The 17468-nt window shown below is 47.4% G+C and overlaps 1 protein-coding gene across 1 annotated transcript; it reads left to right on the forward strand.

The window, feature by feature from the left end:
- Window positions 1-865: 865 nt before the first annotated feature.
- Window positions 866-17094, forward strand: Ifngr2 (interferon gamma receptor 2 (interferon gamma transducer 1); the record flags this gene model as incomplete). The annotated part of the gene is given in 6 exon segments (XM_013504273.1): window positions 866-998; window positions 8282-8475; window positions 12537-12685; window positions 13853-14012; window positions 14848-15005; window positions 16754-17094. Coding segments are annotated over 6 exon segments (977 nt in total), but the record flags the coding sequence as incomplete, so codon positions are not given.
- Between the last annotated feature and the right edge of the window lie 374 nt (window positions 17095-17468).

Raw genomic sequence — 17468 nt, forward strand, 5'->3', positions numbered from 1 at the left:
TGACTTTAGGCCTGTGTCAGGCGTCTGCTCCAGAGCTGCAGAATAACCCACAGGGCCGTTAGGAGTGTCTAGGTTTGGAGTAATGTGCTGCAGGGCAGCGGGAGCCTAGCGCAGGCGGTGAACAGGTCTCGGAGCCCAGCGGTCACCCACGGGAGGCTGCAGCCCGTCCGGAATCAGCACTCGGCTCCCAGCTCAGCAGAGCAGCCCACGGCCAATCTCCCCACACTCCTCGGCCCGCCTGGCGCCAATGGGGAGAGGCCGGCAGGATGCGGAGCTGGAGTGAGGCAGGTGGCGCTGGCAGGTGTGGAGGCCAAGGGATCGTGTGAACAAACAGGCAGCTCAGGCTCTGGGCCACAGTCGCAGAGATGCAGAGCGGGGCTGGGCTCCTCTGCATACTGTTGGATGCACTTACTGAAAACCTGTGGTTTGAATTTCCTGCTTTGAATTCTGGGACAGCGTGTTGTTTTAACTTTTCTTTTTGCCTTCAGCGCTTTTCTCGTTAATCTTTCAGTCAGAGAAAGTGTGATCGTTGTCATGATTTCGCTCTGGAGGAAGTACTCCTCCGCATTCGCTTATAAGTGCAAGGCCTAGGCTCCCAATCCAACCAGACTGGAGAGGTGGCCCCCAGCGCCTCTCCTCCTCCCACCCCCACCCCACCCCCCGAATGTCAGTAGTGCCGTTCTTGAAGCCGCAGGTGGGGAGGGGACATGCCTAGGGAGGACAGGTAATACCCTTCCTATTCGGGCGCTGTGGTGGGCTTTGACAGTGTGCATGTAACCATGAAAATGTTTCTATAATTGATTTTTCTCCTTTGTTCTTCTTTTCCTCCCCACCTCCACCCTCTTTGTTCTCTATTCCTTTGAAGACTGTTTTTCCCAGCTGGCTGCTCCGCGGAACCCAAAGATTCACCTGTACAATGCCGAGCAGGTTCTGAGCTGGGAATCTTCGTCTGCAGGCAATGACACAGAACCAGTGCGCTACCGGGTGCAGAATAAATTGTAAGCAGATGTTTCTGTTCTGTCCTTGCCGGGAGCTCCGGGGGAGTTGTACCCAACGCGAGAGCCCTCTACCAGTCACCCTCTGTCAGAGTGTCGTGAAATCCGTAGGAAGAGGTGCTTCTCTTGTGTTTTTAAAAATCTCCAAGCTGAGCGTGGTGGCGCACGCCCATAATCCCAGCACTCGGGAGGCTGAGGCAGGGGGATCATTGCAAGTTTGAGGCCAGCCTGGGCTACAAAGTAAGCTCAAGGCCAGCCTGAACTGTACAGCGCCACCCTGTCTCAAGAAGACAAAAAAGGGGCTGGGGATTTAGCTCAGCGGCAAAGCGCCTGCCTGGCAAGCGCAAGGTCATGAGTTCGGTTCCTAGTACCAGAGAAAAACCAAAAAAAAAAAAAAAACGGGGCTGGGGATTTAGCTCAGCAGCAAAGTGCCTGCCTGGCAAGCGCAAGGTCGTGAGTTCGGTTCCTGGTACCGGAGAAAAACCAAAAAAAAAAAAAAAAGACAAAAAAAAATCTCCAAAGACAGAGATTTCACAACCTCCCACTCATCCAAAGGCTTAAACAACAGAAACTGTCAGAGCATGGCAGTCTAACCACGTGGCGTCCCACTTTGGTGAAAGCTTAGGCACTCACTGGTTTCGAGACAAGGGTTGACTTCCTGTCTTAGAAGGACAGGAGTCAGTCTTCCTCTTCAGGTTTGAAAATCTGCTCCATTTAACCTCACAGGCCACAGTTAGCTTGATTGAGAATTTAGTCAGTTAATTACGGCGAATTCTCAGTTTCTCAACTGGTTTTCTGTTTTGAATATCATGTTACTGTACCCCACCTGCCCTGTGTCCTTTGACACTTTTTCATAGTTTAACAGCTGATTTGCAATAAGCGGGTAAGGAAAGAAGACAGGCAAACAAGTCCTTTGTTTACCATACTAAGCACTTTAATTGAAGATTAGGGTAAAATTATTGGCGAAGTCATTTTATATGTAAATAAAATGTAAAGAAATCTTAATGCTCAGTGCTCTGGGAATGTGGTTGATGGATGTGTGCTTACAGGCTGCTTCTGATAGAATTAATCAGCATAGCCCTTTTAGAAAATAATTCTGTACTTATTATTTATACATTGAAAGACTCACAGAAGTTTCCATATTGCTTTTACCCTGAGTAGATAATCCAAGCCTACCACTCCCAAAAAACCCAGAGCAGGGCTGGGGATTTAGCTCAGTGGCAAAGTGCCTGCCTAGCAAGCACAAGGTCGTGAGTTCGATTCCCGGTATCAGGAGAAAAAAAAAAAAGAAGTAAAACCCAGAGCAATACTATGTTCACAAAGTGCATATACGTGAAAGTGCATATTCATACCAATCATCAGGGAAATGGATAATTTTAGTGTGCTAATGCTAAATAATAATAATTTAAGGAAGCCCCTAAAAAAGGATAATATGTCATCCAGTAGAAGTTCCAACTATGTAAAATTTGGAATGTATTTATGGGAATAAGAAGGGAATGTAGCAAATTTATCAGCATTTGGTTCGGGAAGTGGGTGTCCAGATGGCTTCGGATTCATTTCTGAATGTCCACTGTAACAGTATTTGAATCTGATTCACATTTATCGGTTCCTCTAGCACTTATAAATTACATAAGTGAAACATTCGTCTAGGACTGACTACATCATTTCCAGGGCCCTGAGCAATGAAAAGGCAGGGCCTCTTGTTCAGAAAGTCTTAAGAACTTCAAGATGACAGGCCATGATATAGCTCAGCAGCACAGCACGTGCTTGGCAAGCTCGGGGTCCTGAGTTCAATTCCTGGTACTGAAAGAAAAAAGAATTTCAAGATGACAACCACAGGGCACCAAACCAAGCACATTCCAAAGGTGGTGCTGTGTGGCTCTGCCCAGGTCACATGGCCTTGATGTTAGCTCCAGCCTTGGCAGTCAGTAAATTGATCTCCTAGCGCTAGGCAAGATATTTTTAGTAAGAGGAAGTCACAGCTGACCTACTAACATTCCTTAGCCTTAAACAGGGAAGTACATTCATGAATTGACTAGAGGCACCACTATAAGAATAATAATTTTTAAAACTTTATTGATTTTTTTTTTTGAGACATGTCTCACTGTGTTGTCAGGCTAGGCTCAAAATTTGAATCTCCCTGCCTCAGTCCCTCAAGTATCTAGGATTAGTGTCCTAGGCCACTATACCTAGCTGTTGATTTTTTTTTTTAAAACCCCTTTGACAGTTTTCATATCATAGACTAGCTTATTTCACTTTGTTTAGCATTTGGAAAGTGTTTTGTAGATATTTTCTCAGGTATAGAAGTTGGTTTTACCAAAGAAAACGTGGAGTGGGGTGGGGGAGGTCACCGAAAACCAAAACTGAGACTGATTTTTTTTCAATTATGCATGAAATGTTTTAAAAGGAGCTTACTTTAGTTTTGCTTTTAGATATGTTTACATGTTTGGGACTTTTTATTAATTTTGAGGCTGATGGGACTTATGCCTTTCATCCTGTGTCTTTTTTTTTCCTGATTATTTGCCAATATTAAGAAATCCGGAGGTTTTGCTTATTAAAGTAACAACAGTAGCAAAAAAAAAAACCCTCTCAATTTCTATTTGCTCGTGAGAGAGACTCAGGTAGGCAGCAGGCCCTTTCGAGGGCACAGCCCATCTGGACCGCTGCCAGGAAGGCTCACACCCTACCTGTCTTCTCAAAACATTTTTTTCCTCTTTTCTGATTTCAATAGCAAGACATGTTTGTTTAAAAAAAATCTGAAACCCCAGAAAAGTAGAAAGAATAAATAAAATTAAAATCAATTGTTCTACACTCCAAGAATAATCAGTATTCTCATGTTACTGTTTTTCTCTCTGGGTTTTTTTTTCCCTAAATGGATGCTTTTTTTTGAGCTAGGGTCTCACTGTGCAGTTCAGGCTGGCTTTGACCTCCCTTTGTAGCCCAGGCTGGTCTTGAACTGGCAGCGATCCTCCTGCCTCAGCCTCCTGAGTGCTGGAATTACAGGCGTGCACCACCACGACCAACTTTTTTTTTTTTTTTTTGGTCTGCCTTCTTTGAAAATGTGTATGTGTGTAAAAACAGTACAAAGCTAGAGTTTATATTTTAGGGCTCTGCTTTTTTTTTCTTCCTTTTAACTGCATTTTAAAATGCTCACATTTTTTCATATGATTACTAGCATAAATGTTTTTATTGCACGTTTAATTCTATGAAGTATTACACATGATGTATTTAACCTTCCCCGGCTCTTGGGTATAGATAGTTGACGGCTGGTGACTATCCTATGTCCTCATGCACGAATCATCTTGGAGTGTTTTCTTACGTTTCTAGAACAGGGATTGCTGGACCAAAGGTGACAGGCTGAGTTAACATTTTACACATGGCCTAGAGAAGCTGGACAGAGCTCTTGTGTGGCATATGTGCCCACTCCCGGGGACCAACTCTGAGCCACGGGGTTGGCCAGGAGCACCAGTGTGCAGGGCCTGTACTGCAGCTCACCTGGCTCCTTGGTGCCAATGGCTGCCTATATCTAAGAGTGTGGTGAAAGTGTAGCTTCTGCCTTGTTCTTCCTGCCTCAGAGGAGGGCTCAAGGTGCTGCTGGAAAGGTCTCCCAAGTATCCAGACACACAGCACGGCTGCTGGAACCATGAGGGCCTGGAGAGCCTCCACCAAGGGCCTTGGGTCCGAAAACACGCACAAGCATAGCAAGACCTGAGTCTGAACTGAGACCCTCACAGAAGGAATTCTTCCTCAGCACTTCCGGGTCCCACCACAGACACTTCGGTTCTTAGTCCTAAGTTGAGGCCAGAGCAGGCCCAGCAAGGACGGAACATCTCAGTGTACAAAATAAGGAAGAGGGTGGATGGTTGTAGACTCCAAATCTGTCTTACAGATAGGAATAGGGTTCCCTTTGACAAATATTTACTTGGTGCCTCCTAGACACTGGGCATTGGTCCAGGTTCTTTCCTGATGTCCACCCACTCAGTCAGCTTGATAATTCCAGGAAGCAGAGAACAAAGTTCACCCATCTTACACAGATAAGTAGACTAAGAAACAGACGTTGAGTAACCAGCATTTGAACCCGGATGATCTGGCTCCAGATTCCATGCAGTGAACACTAATGTTATGCTCTTCACAATGAGCGTTGCTTTAAAGTTTATTTTTTTTCTAAACTGGTGGAGCATATCCATAATGTATGGGAGGTCCTGGCTTCAGAAGCTGCAGCAGGAGAAATCCAAACTGGTTCATTGCAAGAAGCCAGAACAACTTTCTGAGTAAATAACCTCAGACTGACGGAGTCCAGGCACCTGGTGATGGCTGATGCTCTGTCCCTGAGGCTGTGCTCTATCGTTCATTTAAGTGAAGCCAACAGTGTCTTACCTTTGGACAGCAACCCAGATGGGCCGTGACCTCGAAAGGGCCTGCTGCCTACCTAGCTGAATCTTCAAGAGCAAATAGAAATTGAGAGATTTTTTGTTGTTGTTTTTTTTTTCTGGTAAGCAAAATCTCCAGATTTGTTAATATTGGTGCGTGTGCATTTTACCTTCTGCCAGCAAATGGGGAGGCAGCCCCCCTCCCACTCATCCTGGTCCCCTCAGACTGCTGCTTCGCGTGTGTCAGCCGTCATTTAAAGGCAGATGGCTTGTGCTCCTTCCGCCTCTCTTCTGACAAAGACTTTCTAAAACTAGTTCTGAGCAAACCAGTAGAGAGATAAAGAGGAGGTAGGGAGGGCTTTTCCAAGGGCTGGGGGAACAAGAGTGGAGGGATAGGAAGGGGTGGGAGAGAAAGGAATGGAAGGGGGGTGAAGAAAATAAAGCTTTTGCAAATGGGAAGAGGACCAAGAGCGCAGAAGGATTACAAATTTAAGCCACCGTGGGGAACGCAGTGACTGAGGGGGACCCTGTCTCAGAATGTAAAACATAAAAAAAGAGGCTAAAGACGTCACTCAGGGGGCTGGGGATTTAGCTCAGCAGCACAGCGCCCGCCTGGCAAGCACAAGGTTGTGAGTTCGATTCCCAGTACCAGAAAAAAACAAACAAACAAAAAAGACGTCACTCGGGGCTGTGGATTTAGCTCAGCAGCACAGCACCTGCCTGGCAAGCGCAAGGTCGTGACTTCGATTCCCGGTACTGGAAAAAACAAACAAACAAAAAAGACGTCACTCAGTGCAAAGGCCTTGGGTTCAGTCCTCAGTACCTCACACAAAAAAAGGAGAAAGAGGAGGAGGAGGCTGGGGAGGAAGAGGGGGAAGGGGAAGAAATAACTCCAAGAGAGAGAGGCAGGTTTGGAGGAGAGGGGAGAACAGGTGATGAATGGTCAATTGCTGGTGAGTCCAGGAGTGAGCCTTTGATCTGTGATTGACAGAAGACATTAGTGTGCTTTAAGTCTGTCTATATCTTGAAAAGTAAGTTATCCCTTCTGGAACACACACACACACACACACACACACACACACACACAAACCTAAGAGGAAGGGCCTGTACTGTATTTGGGGTATCTCTTAGGGTCTGGGCCCCAGGGCTGGCTGTTATGTGTGTGTGTCAGGTAGCTTGCCTAGAAGCCCTAGAAATGTCTAGAAATGGCTTTTTAGCTTACCACTTGCCACTTGGAGAGAAGATACAGACCAGACAGGGTCCGAAGTGTACTTAGAAGTGGGTGTGACATGCATGTGATATGCCGGTGGCTTCAGGACAGAGAGGGGTCTGTGGCTTTCTAAGCCAGAGTTGCAGCCCAAGGAGCAGCAGTCCCTGGAGCTCAGGACCAGAGGGTGGTATGGGGATGTGGCTGCAGGACTCTGGGAACGCACTGCAACAAGGGTGGGTGGCCATGTGTTTCACAGGGTTTTCAAATGAATGCAGCAAGCCCTCTTTGAAGGGGCAGCTATGGGACAAAAACAGAGTCCACCACAGCAGAAAGTATGAGTGGAAATCACACCATATCATTCCTAAGACAGGCTGCCAAGGCTGAATTTGAGGCATTCAATTATGAGATAGAATGGGAGGAAGTATTCGTACATCATATATCTGGTAAGGACCTTGAGACAGAATATGTAAAGAACTCTTACAGCTCAACAACTAAAAGACATAACTGAGCTTAAAATAGACAGAGGACGGGATTTAGCTCAGTGGCACAGCGCCTGCCTGGCAAGCACAAAGTCGTGAGTTCGATTCCCAGTACCAGAAAAAAAACAAAAATAAAAAAAAAAAATAGAGGATTTAATTAGATAGTTCTCCACGGAAGATGTAAAATGGCCAATAAGCACATGAAAAGATGCGTGACAGTGTTATCCATGAGGGAGCAGCAAGTCACACCACAGTGACACACCCCTGGCACCCAAGTGTAGATGCACGCTAGGATGGCTGTAATCAAAGAAACAGAACCGGGGCTGGGGATTTAGCTCAGCAGCACAGTGCCTGCCTGGCAAGCACAAGATCGTGAGTTCGATTCTTGGTACCGGAAAAGAAACAAAAGAAAAAAAAGAAAGAAACAGAATGATGTTGGAGAGGATACGGAGGAACTGGAACTCTCTCACATTACTGGTGGGAATACAAAATGTTGTAAGCACTCTGGAAACCAGTCTGGCAAGTCCTCAAAAAATAAACATAGTTACCATATGACCTAGCAGCTCTACTCCCAGATAGATGCTCCAGAGAACTGGAAACACACATCTACACAAAAACATACACATTTGTAATAGGCAGAAGATGAAAACACCTATGGCTACCAAGTGATAAACATATACACAAAATGTGATCTGTCCATGTGATGGAATATTATTTGGCCAAAAAAAGGAACGAAGACAGGATATACACTACAAGATAAGTGGCCCTTGTCGTAAGGAACCGATAAAAGCACCAGTCACAAAACACCAATCATGTCACATGACTCCATCTTAATATATAATTCCGTGGAGAATAGAGAAATGCACTGAGACAGGAAGTAGGTTAGTGGTTGCCTGGGACTTGGGGAGGGGGCACCTGAGGGAAAATGCTAATCGCTACCAAACTGATTTGTGGAGTGGCAAAAATATCCTAAAATTGATCATGTTTGCACAACATCATGCATATTCTAAAGCTGCTGAACTATGATTTAAAAGAGGTCACTTGTGTGTCAATTAGTTCTCAATAAAGGTGTTTTTATATTTGATCTTTGCCAAAAGGCCAAGAAGCAAAATTAAAGCAGTTTTTAACAAATTAAAAAATAAAATAAAATAAACAACGAGTTTGTAGGGACACTGTCATACCAGCAGAAGAGAATTCTGTGAAATGAAGTCGTGTTTTCCTCCCCAGCACCTCTAACAATTGGGACGACGTCAGCCTGGTGAACTGCTCACAGATCACAGCGACGGAGTGTAGATTCACCACGGCCAACTTCTCCGGGGGCTTCCAGAAGGACTTCAATGTCTCCTTGCGTGTGCGAGCCGAGCTGGGATGCCGTGTGTCTGCCTGGGCAACGGTCCCTTGGTTTCAGCACTTTCGAAATGGTAAGAAAACATGGGCATGAAGACTTTATTTACCATTTCTTTGTTTGTTTGTTTTTCTCTTTGAGACAGGGTTTCACGATGCAGTTCAGCCTGGCCTTGAACTCACTATGTAGCCCAGGCTGGCCTCAAACTCACAGTGATCCTCCTGCTTCAGCCTCCCCAGTGCTAGGATTACAGGCAGTATTTGGATTTTAAAAGGGGGTGGTAAAGGGTAGTTATGATGGTAACCTAATGGATGGTTAGGATGATACTGTTTTGTGAACTTAACACAATAAAAAGGTGGGAAAAAGCAGTTAATATTTTAAAGGTACTTATTGAAGTATTTGCAGATGAAATGATGGGATATCTGAGATTCACTCAAAATAATCCAGAGGAGGAGGGACAAGAGCAAAATATATGGACAAAAAGAAAATAGGCTACAAGTTGATAATCAACTAAGTTGTATGATGAGGTTTTGTTATGATCATCTCTACTTTCCATATGTTTAATATTTTCTGTAGTAAAAAGTAGAACAAGCACGACGGTTTGTGCTATACGACATCAGCAGCAAAAGCAGAAAAGACAAGGGGCCCCTGCTGGCTGGTCACCTACTGTATTTATTTGTTTTTAAAACAGGATCTTGGGGCTGGGGATTTAGCTCACCAGCAAAGCGCCTGCCTGGCAAGCGCAAGGTCATGTGTTGGGTTCCCGGTACTGGAGAAAAACCAAAAAAAAAAAAAAACAAATAAAACAGGATCTCACTGTGTAGTTCATCCCGGCCTTGAACTCACTTTGTAACCCAGGCTGACCTTGAACCCACATCGATCCTCCTGCCTCAGCCTCCCCAGTGCTGGGATCACAGGCATGTGCCACTATCCTCAGCAGTGATCATCTTCTATGGAGGGTGATTTGTTCTTGAATAGAGAACCAGCATACATTTGATCTATAAAGTATCACCTCAGTGGGAATTAGGAGCTAAAAAAAAAAATGGTAGTCACTGCCACTGCCCGGGGGACAAGCGCTGGTGACAGAAGGGGACCCATGGCCCAGTGTCAGCTGGCTGCCCTCCCTGTCCTCCCACCCTGAGGTGCTCAGCTGTGCTTTTGGTTGGCTTCTGGCTGGGTTGGCATTCTCCACCCTAATTTCAAGTTTGAGGCAAAAGTGTTCTCAAATCTTGAAGACTCTTTGTTGTTTTTTTTTCTTTTTCTTTTTCTTTTTTCCAGTACTGGGGACTGAACCCAGGCCTTCACACTAAGCTCTATTCTTGACCCTTTTTTCTTATTTTGAGACAGGGTCTTGCTAAATTGCCCAGGCTGGGCTTGAATTTTTCATCCTCCTGCCTCAGCCTCCCAGAGTGCTGAGATTACAGGTGTGTACCATCACACCTGGCTTTTAGCCACTTTTCATAGGGTTAGAATCAGAACCTATGAACTGGGTGTGATAGTGCACAACTATAATCCCAGCACTTCAAAGGCTGAGGCAGGAGGATTGCTGTGAGCTCAGGGCCAGCCTGGGCTACAAAGTGAGTTCAAGGCCAGGCTGAACTGCATAGCAAAAACCTGTCTCAAAAAAAAAAAAAAAGAAGAAAAAGAAGAAGGAGAAGAAGAAGAATCAGAACCTATATGAAGATTACTAAGAGAAGGGATGGGAGAGTGGTTGGAGGAGCAGGCTTTGATGTGTCATAAACCTGAGTTCCTATTTCCAGCACAGTCGTTTACTGGCTGGTTACTCTGAACAAGGAATGTCAGCCTGGCCTTCGGCTCCCTCCTCTGAAATGGGCGTGGCTTTGTGCGGCGCCTGCGCAGATCCTGTGTGAATACACAGACAATGCCCGCCATGCCTGGAAGCTGCTGTCATTGATACCGCGTGTCCCATCCCTGGGTGGCAGATTGTGCCCGGCCCCGGCGCTGAGGCTAATCAGCAGATCAGATCCAGACTTGGCTGACTGCCACAACCCACCCGCTCCCTGGAGCCGCCCGTCCCTGGAGCAGGAAGCCTGCAGCTGGCGGCAGCAGTGAAGCAGCCCTGTTGCCGTGCTGTGCCGAGGGAAGCTGGAGAACGCCTGTGAGCAGTCGCAGAGAAAGAGCTCTTTGTCCCCAGCAGCCAGGCCTGGAGCCTCGGTCTGGCTGGCCTGGCTGGCGGTGGGACAGGCCGGGCCCTGACTCTGCCCTCGGCCTCCTCTGGACCTCACTCCTCCATCACCACTCAGGAGGTCAGAGGTCCAGCTCCGGTCTCTGCAGGGAGCAGTTACTGTGGCACAAACACAGGTATGGCCAAAGCATGTGCCTGCCCCTCCTCTCAGCTAGGAGCACCAGGGGGAGGATGTTGAAATGGAAGAGAAAACCAGTCCCCTCCCCGCCCCACGTGACCGCCCAACTGCTCCAAGATGTGATTCTGTCCTGATGTAAAATGTGCCCATAGGACTTGAAGGATGCAACATGTACTTCGTTTGTTTGGTTTGGGGTTGTTTTTTGGTTAGTTTGTTTGTTTGTTTGTTTGTTTGTTTTTGAAACAGGGCCTCCCTATGTAGTCCAGGCTGGCCTTGAACTCACTGTGTAGCCCAAGCTGGCTTCTAACTCACAGAGATCCTCCTGCCTCAGCCTCCTGAGTGCCAGGATTACAGATGTGTGCCACCACACCTGGCTTTGTAACCTGTACTTTGATCTGAGTTCCTCGAGTTAATTACACCATTGCATGCTCACTTGATAAACACCAGCACCTTTCATTTATAGGACAGCATGAGTCACAATGCTTAGCTGTCCTATGAATTACATGAAAACCTGTAACAAACAGATTCACTTTAGTAACATTTCTGTTATCATGTTCAATCTTCCTGTTACCAGAAGCTAGGAGACAAACATTCTTAAAATAGTAAATATAAGCTAGGTATGCTGGCACACACCTGTAGTCCCAGCTGCTTGGGAGGGTGAGGCAGGAAGATCACTTGAGCTCAGGAATTCTAGAGAGTTCTGGGCAACATAGAGCAACTTTGTCTCAAAATACTTGTTGCTTTTCTTTTCTTTTCTTTTCATTTGCACTGGGAATAGAACTCAGGACCTCACACTTGCCAGTCACATGCTGCACTGCTGAGCTGTACCCCTGGCCCTCTGTCTAAAAATAAAAAAGTTAGTAAATGCACTTTTGCTCACCTCTGTTGGAACTTTATGACAGATGAGGGCTAACTAACCTCCCCACCCTCTGACCGTTGCTTAACCCTCCAGGTGTTTCTCTGAGACTCTAGCTATGATAAACTGTGGCTCTGGTAGCCTTGCTTGTGGTCAAACGACCCCTGATGGCGAAACAGTGTCTTGGCTGAGACAATCTTGAAGACACAGTGGGAAGCCCTGCCTTCGAGATTTGTGGAGTGCAGCCCGGCGTGGTGGCGCACACCTGTAATGCCAGTACTTAGGAGGCTGAGGCAGGAGGATCGTTACAAGGTCGAGACCAGCCTGGGCTACAAAATGAGCTCAAGGCCAGCCTGAACTACATAGCGAGACCCTGTCTCAAAAAAGACAAAAAAAAGAAAGATTTGTGGAGTGTAGTATTTCTTGTGACTGGGCAGAAAACTGCTCGTGTGGAGTTGCTACAAGAGATACTGGCTCTGGGCGCCTGTCACCCAGAGAAGGTCCTGCACCTGCCCGGTATGATCTTGCCTCACTGGACTGAGCTGCTCCCAGGGGTCAGAGAGCCTGGACCAAGTGGAGTGGGGCGAGGCTCCTACCTTCCACTTGGAGGGTTCCTTCCAAGTGCGTCTCACACCCGGAGCAGCTTCTTGGAGGTTCAGGCATCTGGGTACAGCCTCAGTTCCTACAGACACAAGTGCATGTGCGTACACCCTGCGAGGACTAGGCGTGGGCTGTGATGTGTGCGTATGCAGATCTGCACAGTCATGCACGTATGTGTGTGTTACATACGGCTCTGTGTACTAGGCATTAAACCCAGAGCTACATCCCTAACCCTTTATTTATTTATTTTTTCATACCGGGAATCGAACTCAGGACCTTGCGTTTGCCAGGCAGGCGCATATGCCACTGAGCTATATCCCCAGCCCACATACAGTTTTGTTTGTGCTCCTGTTTCAGTTACCATCGGGCCTCCAGAAAACATCGTGGTGACCCCTGGAGGAGGCTCCCTCATCGTCACGTTCTCCGCTCCCTTTGACACTGGGAGCTCCGCAGAGGCCTCTTTTTCCTATTACGCCCGCTACTGGGGAAAAGGTGGCACCCAACAGGCAAGAGCATTTTGCTTCTCTGTTTTCATTTGCTTTTCTTTTGAGTTTCTGATTCAGGAGAAGAAAGAAAACTGATTTAGGCCAAGAAACCAGCATCTCTCCGAGGGAGTCTCTTGGAAGCTGAGCCCTGAGCCTGTCTGAGTCCTCTCCTGAGACGCCCCACGGGGGGAGCTGAAGGGCCCCCCCTCGTGTCCCCCAGCCCTGCAGCTGGGGCGCAGACATCGCGAGTGCGTTGCTGCAGAAGCCTGCGCCACCCCTGCACTTTGGGGGAGCTCTCTGTTCAAACCGTGTAGTTAAGCCTTGCAGATCTCCGTAGGCTGGGAATTCCATTCCATTTTACTTAGCATCAGGCTCCAAAAAACACCCGGGGGGCTCCGGGAGAAGGCTTCTCTTTGTCCCACTCTCCTCTCCCTTTGACGGTGATACCTCCATGGCCACTTTTCATGGCCAAAGAAAACAGGGACTGCACAGCCTCGGTCTGCAGGCTTGGACTGAGCACCGTGCAAGGAGGGCATGTGTGAAGTCGAAACCCACCCCAAGAAGACGGGGCACCCGGAGAACGGGGCCAGCAGGTCTGAGAGGGCCTGGAACGCGTGGAAAACCGCAGGTGCCCAGGAAAACCGCCTTTGTGAGGGGTGTGACGGGCAGGAAGGTTGGCACTGTGGAACCAGGTCAAAAGGGCCTGGTCACCCTGGACAGCGGGAGTCCAGCCGTCTCCTGATGGCAAATCCTTAGGTCGTTTTAACCGAAACTATTGGAGCAGTCAGCTCAGTTCAGCTCAGGCTAGAAGCAGGTTGAGGGTGAAAGGGACATTATTGCCCAAAATATTTTTCCGCTAACTCAAGATCTCTAGATCGCATTAGCCATAAAACACAAGACGTTGATCTCAAAGGAGAACATTTTACCCCAGAAATAGGGATCTGTTAAATTACAGGTGCTGCTGTGGGGCTTCTGAGACCTGGAGGCCCTAAAGCCAGCAGCATTTTTTATCACTTTGCTCATCAGTTTTCATAGACAAAATGTGTCCCCTGGAAGGCAGTGAGTTTCAAACCGTCTCGTTACTCTTTGGCTGTCACAGTCGCTGTGAATTTGGGCGGGGAGCACCCGAAGCGGTGTGAGCCCGTCTCCCTGGGGGCCTCACGTGTGCACACCGTGTTGTTTCTGTAGGTTAAAGGCCCTGAAACGAGCAACTCCATTTTGCTGAATAACCTGAAGCCGTTCCGAGTGTACTGTTTACAAGTCCAAGCGCAACTGTTTTGGACAACTCCAAAGATCGTGAAGCCTGGGAATTTCAGCAACACGTTTTGCCAAGAAACAGCAGCAGACGGTAAAGCATCCTCCTGGCGTCCTTTAGGAGCTGGGGAAAGAACACTCCAAAAGTAGTGAGCACAGGAAATATTTATGAACCGACAGGTGGTGGGGACAGAGAAGACCCAGAAAGGAGGGAAGAAGAGGGTACCAGGAGCTGGGGCTGAGGCCTACAGTAGCCGGGTCTAGCTACAGGCTAAGTATCCCTTATCTAAAATGCTTGGGACCAGGAATGTTGTAGATTCCAAATCTTTTCATATTTTAGAATATTTGTTTTAAACTGGCCATGGTGGCGCATGCCTGTAATCTCAGCACGCTAGGAAGGCTGAGGCAGGAAGATAGCCATGAGGTCTCCAAGGCCAGCCCCAGCTACATAGTGATTTCAAGGCCAGCCTGAACTACATAGCGGAAACCCTGTCTCAAAAAAAATCAAGCCAAACCAAACAAAACAAAAACACTAATATTTATCTATACATAAGGAGATATCTTGGGATTGGGACCCAAATCTACCCACAAGGTTCATGTATGTTTCAATACATCTTATACCAGTGATAATTTAAAACACATTAAGGTGGAGCTGGGCATGGTGGTGCACACCTTTAAACCCAGCACTTGAGAGGCTGAGGCAGGAGAATCACTGAAAGTTCAAGGCTAGCCTAAGCTGCATAGTAAGTCTGAAGCCAGCCTGAACTGCATAGTGACCCTGTCTCAAAAAAAAAACAAAAACAAAAGCATAAGGCAGTGCAGAGGGAGGGGGCTGGGCCATTCTCCTGCGACAGGAATGCCAGTGAGGACTGAACTGGCATTGGTATCGCGTGGGGGATCATTTTGCTCACTGTGACGTCACCTTCCAGCCTCCACCAGGCTGCAGCAGATCATCCTGATCTCTGTGGGAATCTTTGCGTTGCTGCTGGCGCTGACCGGGGGCTGTTTCTTCCTGGTCCTGAGATACCAAGAGCTGATCAAGTACTGGTTTCACACTCCACCGGGCATCCCATCACAGATAGAAGAGGTACGTGCACCTCCCCCAGTGCCGCAGAAGGCGCAGGGCCTGGGGCCCAGAGATTTGCGTTAAAATGTCACAGAGTTGCCAGCTGTGAGGGCGCACACGCCTGTAATCCCAGCATTTGGGAGGCTGAGGCAGGAGGATCGCTGTGAGTTCGAGGCCAACCTGGGCTACACAGTGAGTCCAAGCCAGCCTGAACTGCATAGCAAGACTCTGTTTTAAAAAGAAAAGCATTTGCTTCCAGAGAGTTTATGTGATTCCTTGATAAACTTGGAACACAGGGATGAGAAATGGAATCTTACTTTTGATATCTCTAGAATGAATAGATGCTCCGTGGAGCCCAACTATCAGAACAGTGGCACCGCTAGGAAGGACCGTGGTCCTTGTTCCTCTTTCTGTCCGGATGTAGTTGCCGAAAGGACAGGGGTGTTATGTAAAGTTCCCAGTAGGCCCTCCCGGATTAACACTGTAAGGGAGTACAGCGGTGGATGGGTCTCAGAATTTATGCTCCGAATACTCTGTTCCGGAGAACCACCAGCTGGGCTGGAGGAAGTGGGTTTACTCTGAATCACGCCCCTGAGCGTGAATGTAAAACACAAAAGCTTTCGGATGGCTTTCCTGGGAAAGTGTGAAAAAACATCTGCCAAAGTTAGATGAGAAGAGTGAATCATGTTTCGCTTTGATTTCTGAGGTTTCACAAAGGCACGTGATTCCTGTGTGTTCCTCCAGTCATCAACCAGCACTCGCTGTACTTAGCAGCTTGCAGGTTTCCAAGAGCCAGGGGCTGGTTTTCTTGGTAATGTTGGGAATGGACGGCTACACGAGGGAAAGGGCAAGCTCGGGCAGGGAGATAAATGTGCCTTCCAGCCAGGGCCCACAGGGCAGGGCCTGGGTGTCTCAGGCAGAAACAGGGGCGGGTGCGGGGGGACATTTAGGTTCCCTTTTGTCCTTCCCTGAACAGTTACTTTTTTGAGGGTTTTTTGCCTTTTTTTTTAGACAGGATCTCGCTATGCAGTTCAGGCTGGCCTTGAGCTCACTTTGTAGCCCAGGCTAGTCTCAAACTCACAATGATCCTCCTGCTTCAGCATTCTGAGTGCTGGGATTACAGGCATTGCTACCATGCCCAGCTAAAAGTTACTTTTTTTTTTGGTGTCAGGAATGGAACTGAGCTATATCCCTGGCCCAAAAGTTACATTTTAAAGACATTTTAGGATGAGTAATCCACACATCTACACAGGGGCAGTGAGGACCCTTGCTTGCTTTTCCCGAGTTATGTCCTTCACGACTTTCAGCAGATTAATATGGTTGGCCCTTGGATTAGTATTAAAGTTATTGCTAAAATGAGGGGTCAGCTGGGTGATCACCCTAAAGAAAGGGTAGTGCATGCCTGTAATCCCAGCACTTGGGAGGCTGAGGCAAGAGGATCACCCCTCAAGTTCAAGGCCAGCCTGAGCTAGTGAGCTTGAGACCAATCTGAACGACATAGTGAAACTGTCTCTTTAAAAAAAAAAAACATAAGGGTGAAGGGGTATTTACATATAAAATCATTTCAAGCCCAGGATGTAGCTCAGTGGTAGAGCATGTATCTTATCTAGCATACACCAGCCTCAGGGTTCAATCCCAGCACTGTAGAAAAACAAATGAAAATTTATTTCATAGGTGAACAGAACAAAGCTACACCTGAATCAAAAGTAAAAGGTCTGGTATACGAAACTGATAGGCTAATTACAATATTGGTTTTCAACCTTTTCTAGTACTTAAAGGATCCCACTCAGCCCATCCTAGAGGTCTTGGACAAGGACAGTTGGCCAAAGGATGATGCCTGGGACTCTGTATCCATCATCTCCTCTCCAGAAAAGGAGGGAGAAGACTTTGAACCAAAGCACTGGTCCAGCCAGGAGACTCCACAGGAGGACATTGAGCAGGGAAACCGATGACATCCAGCCTGGAACCCACATAGATCACTCCCCAACTCCTGCCTCAGGAGCCTGCCGTGCTGAGCGTCTTGCGGGAGAAGACAGCTTAGGACTTTTTCTAAGAACTTCCTGAATCGCCGAGCGTGGTGGCACACACCTGTGATCCCAGAACTTGGGAGGCTGAGGCAGGAGGATCACCATTGTTGTTTACTCATTTTTCCGCTAAATAGCAAGACCTGTTTAAAAAAAAAAAAAAAAAAAAAAAAAAAAATTTCTGAATCATACAGGTTCCTAGGATGATTCTGCAGAAATAGCTCAAAAAAATTAAGATTTCTTTTAAACACTAAAAAGGCATGAAATTTCTTGTCTGCAACATGACTGCGGCACACACCGTTGGCTTCCCCTGTTGGCTGGTCCAGGCCATCAGGAGATTGGCTAGTCTTTGAACTGACAGCTGAGTTGTCCCGGTCTGTCCCAGCCTGTCCCAAGGAGGAACTGTAGGCACCATCCCGTTTGCTGGCTTAAAATTGATTCCCCCTGGGGTGAGGGTGCA

The sequence above is a fragment of the Chinchilla lanigera genome, unplaced genomic scaffold (assembly GCF_000276665.1).
Source record: "Chinchilla lanigera isolate Chin_1 unplaced genomic scaffold, ChiLan1.0 scaffold00006, whole genome shotgun sequence".
Taxonomy (NCBI): domain Eukaryota; kingdom Metazoa; phylum Chordata; class Mammalia; order Rodentia; family Chinchillidae; genus Chinchilla; species Chinchilla lanigera.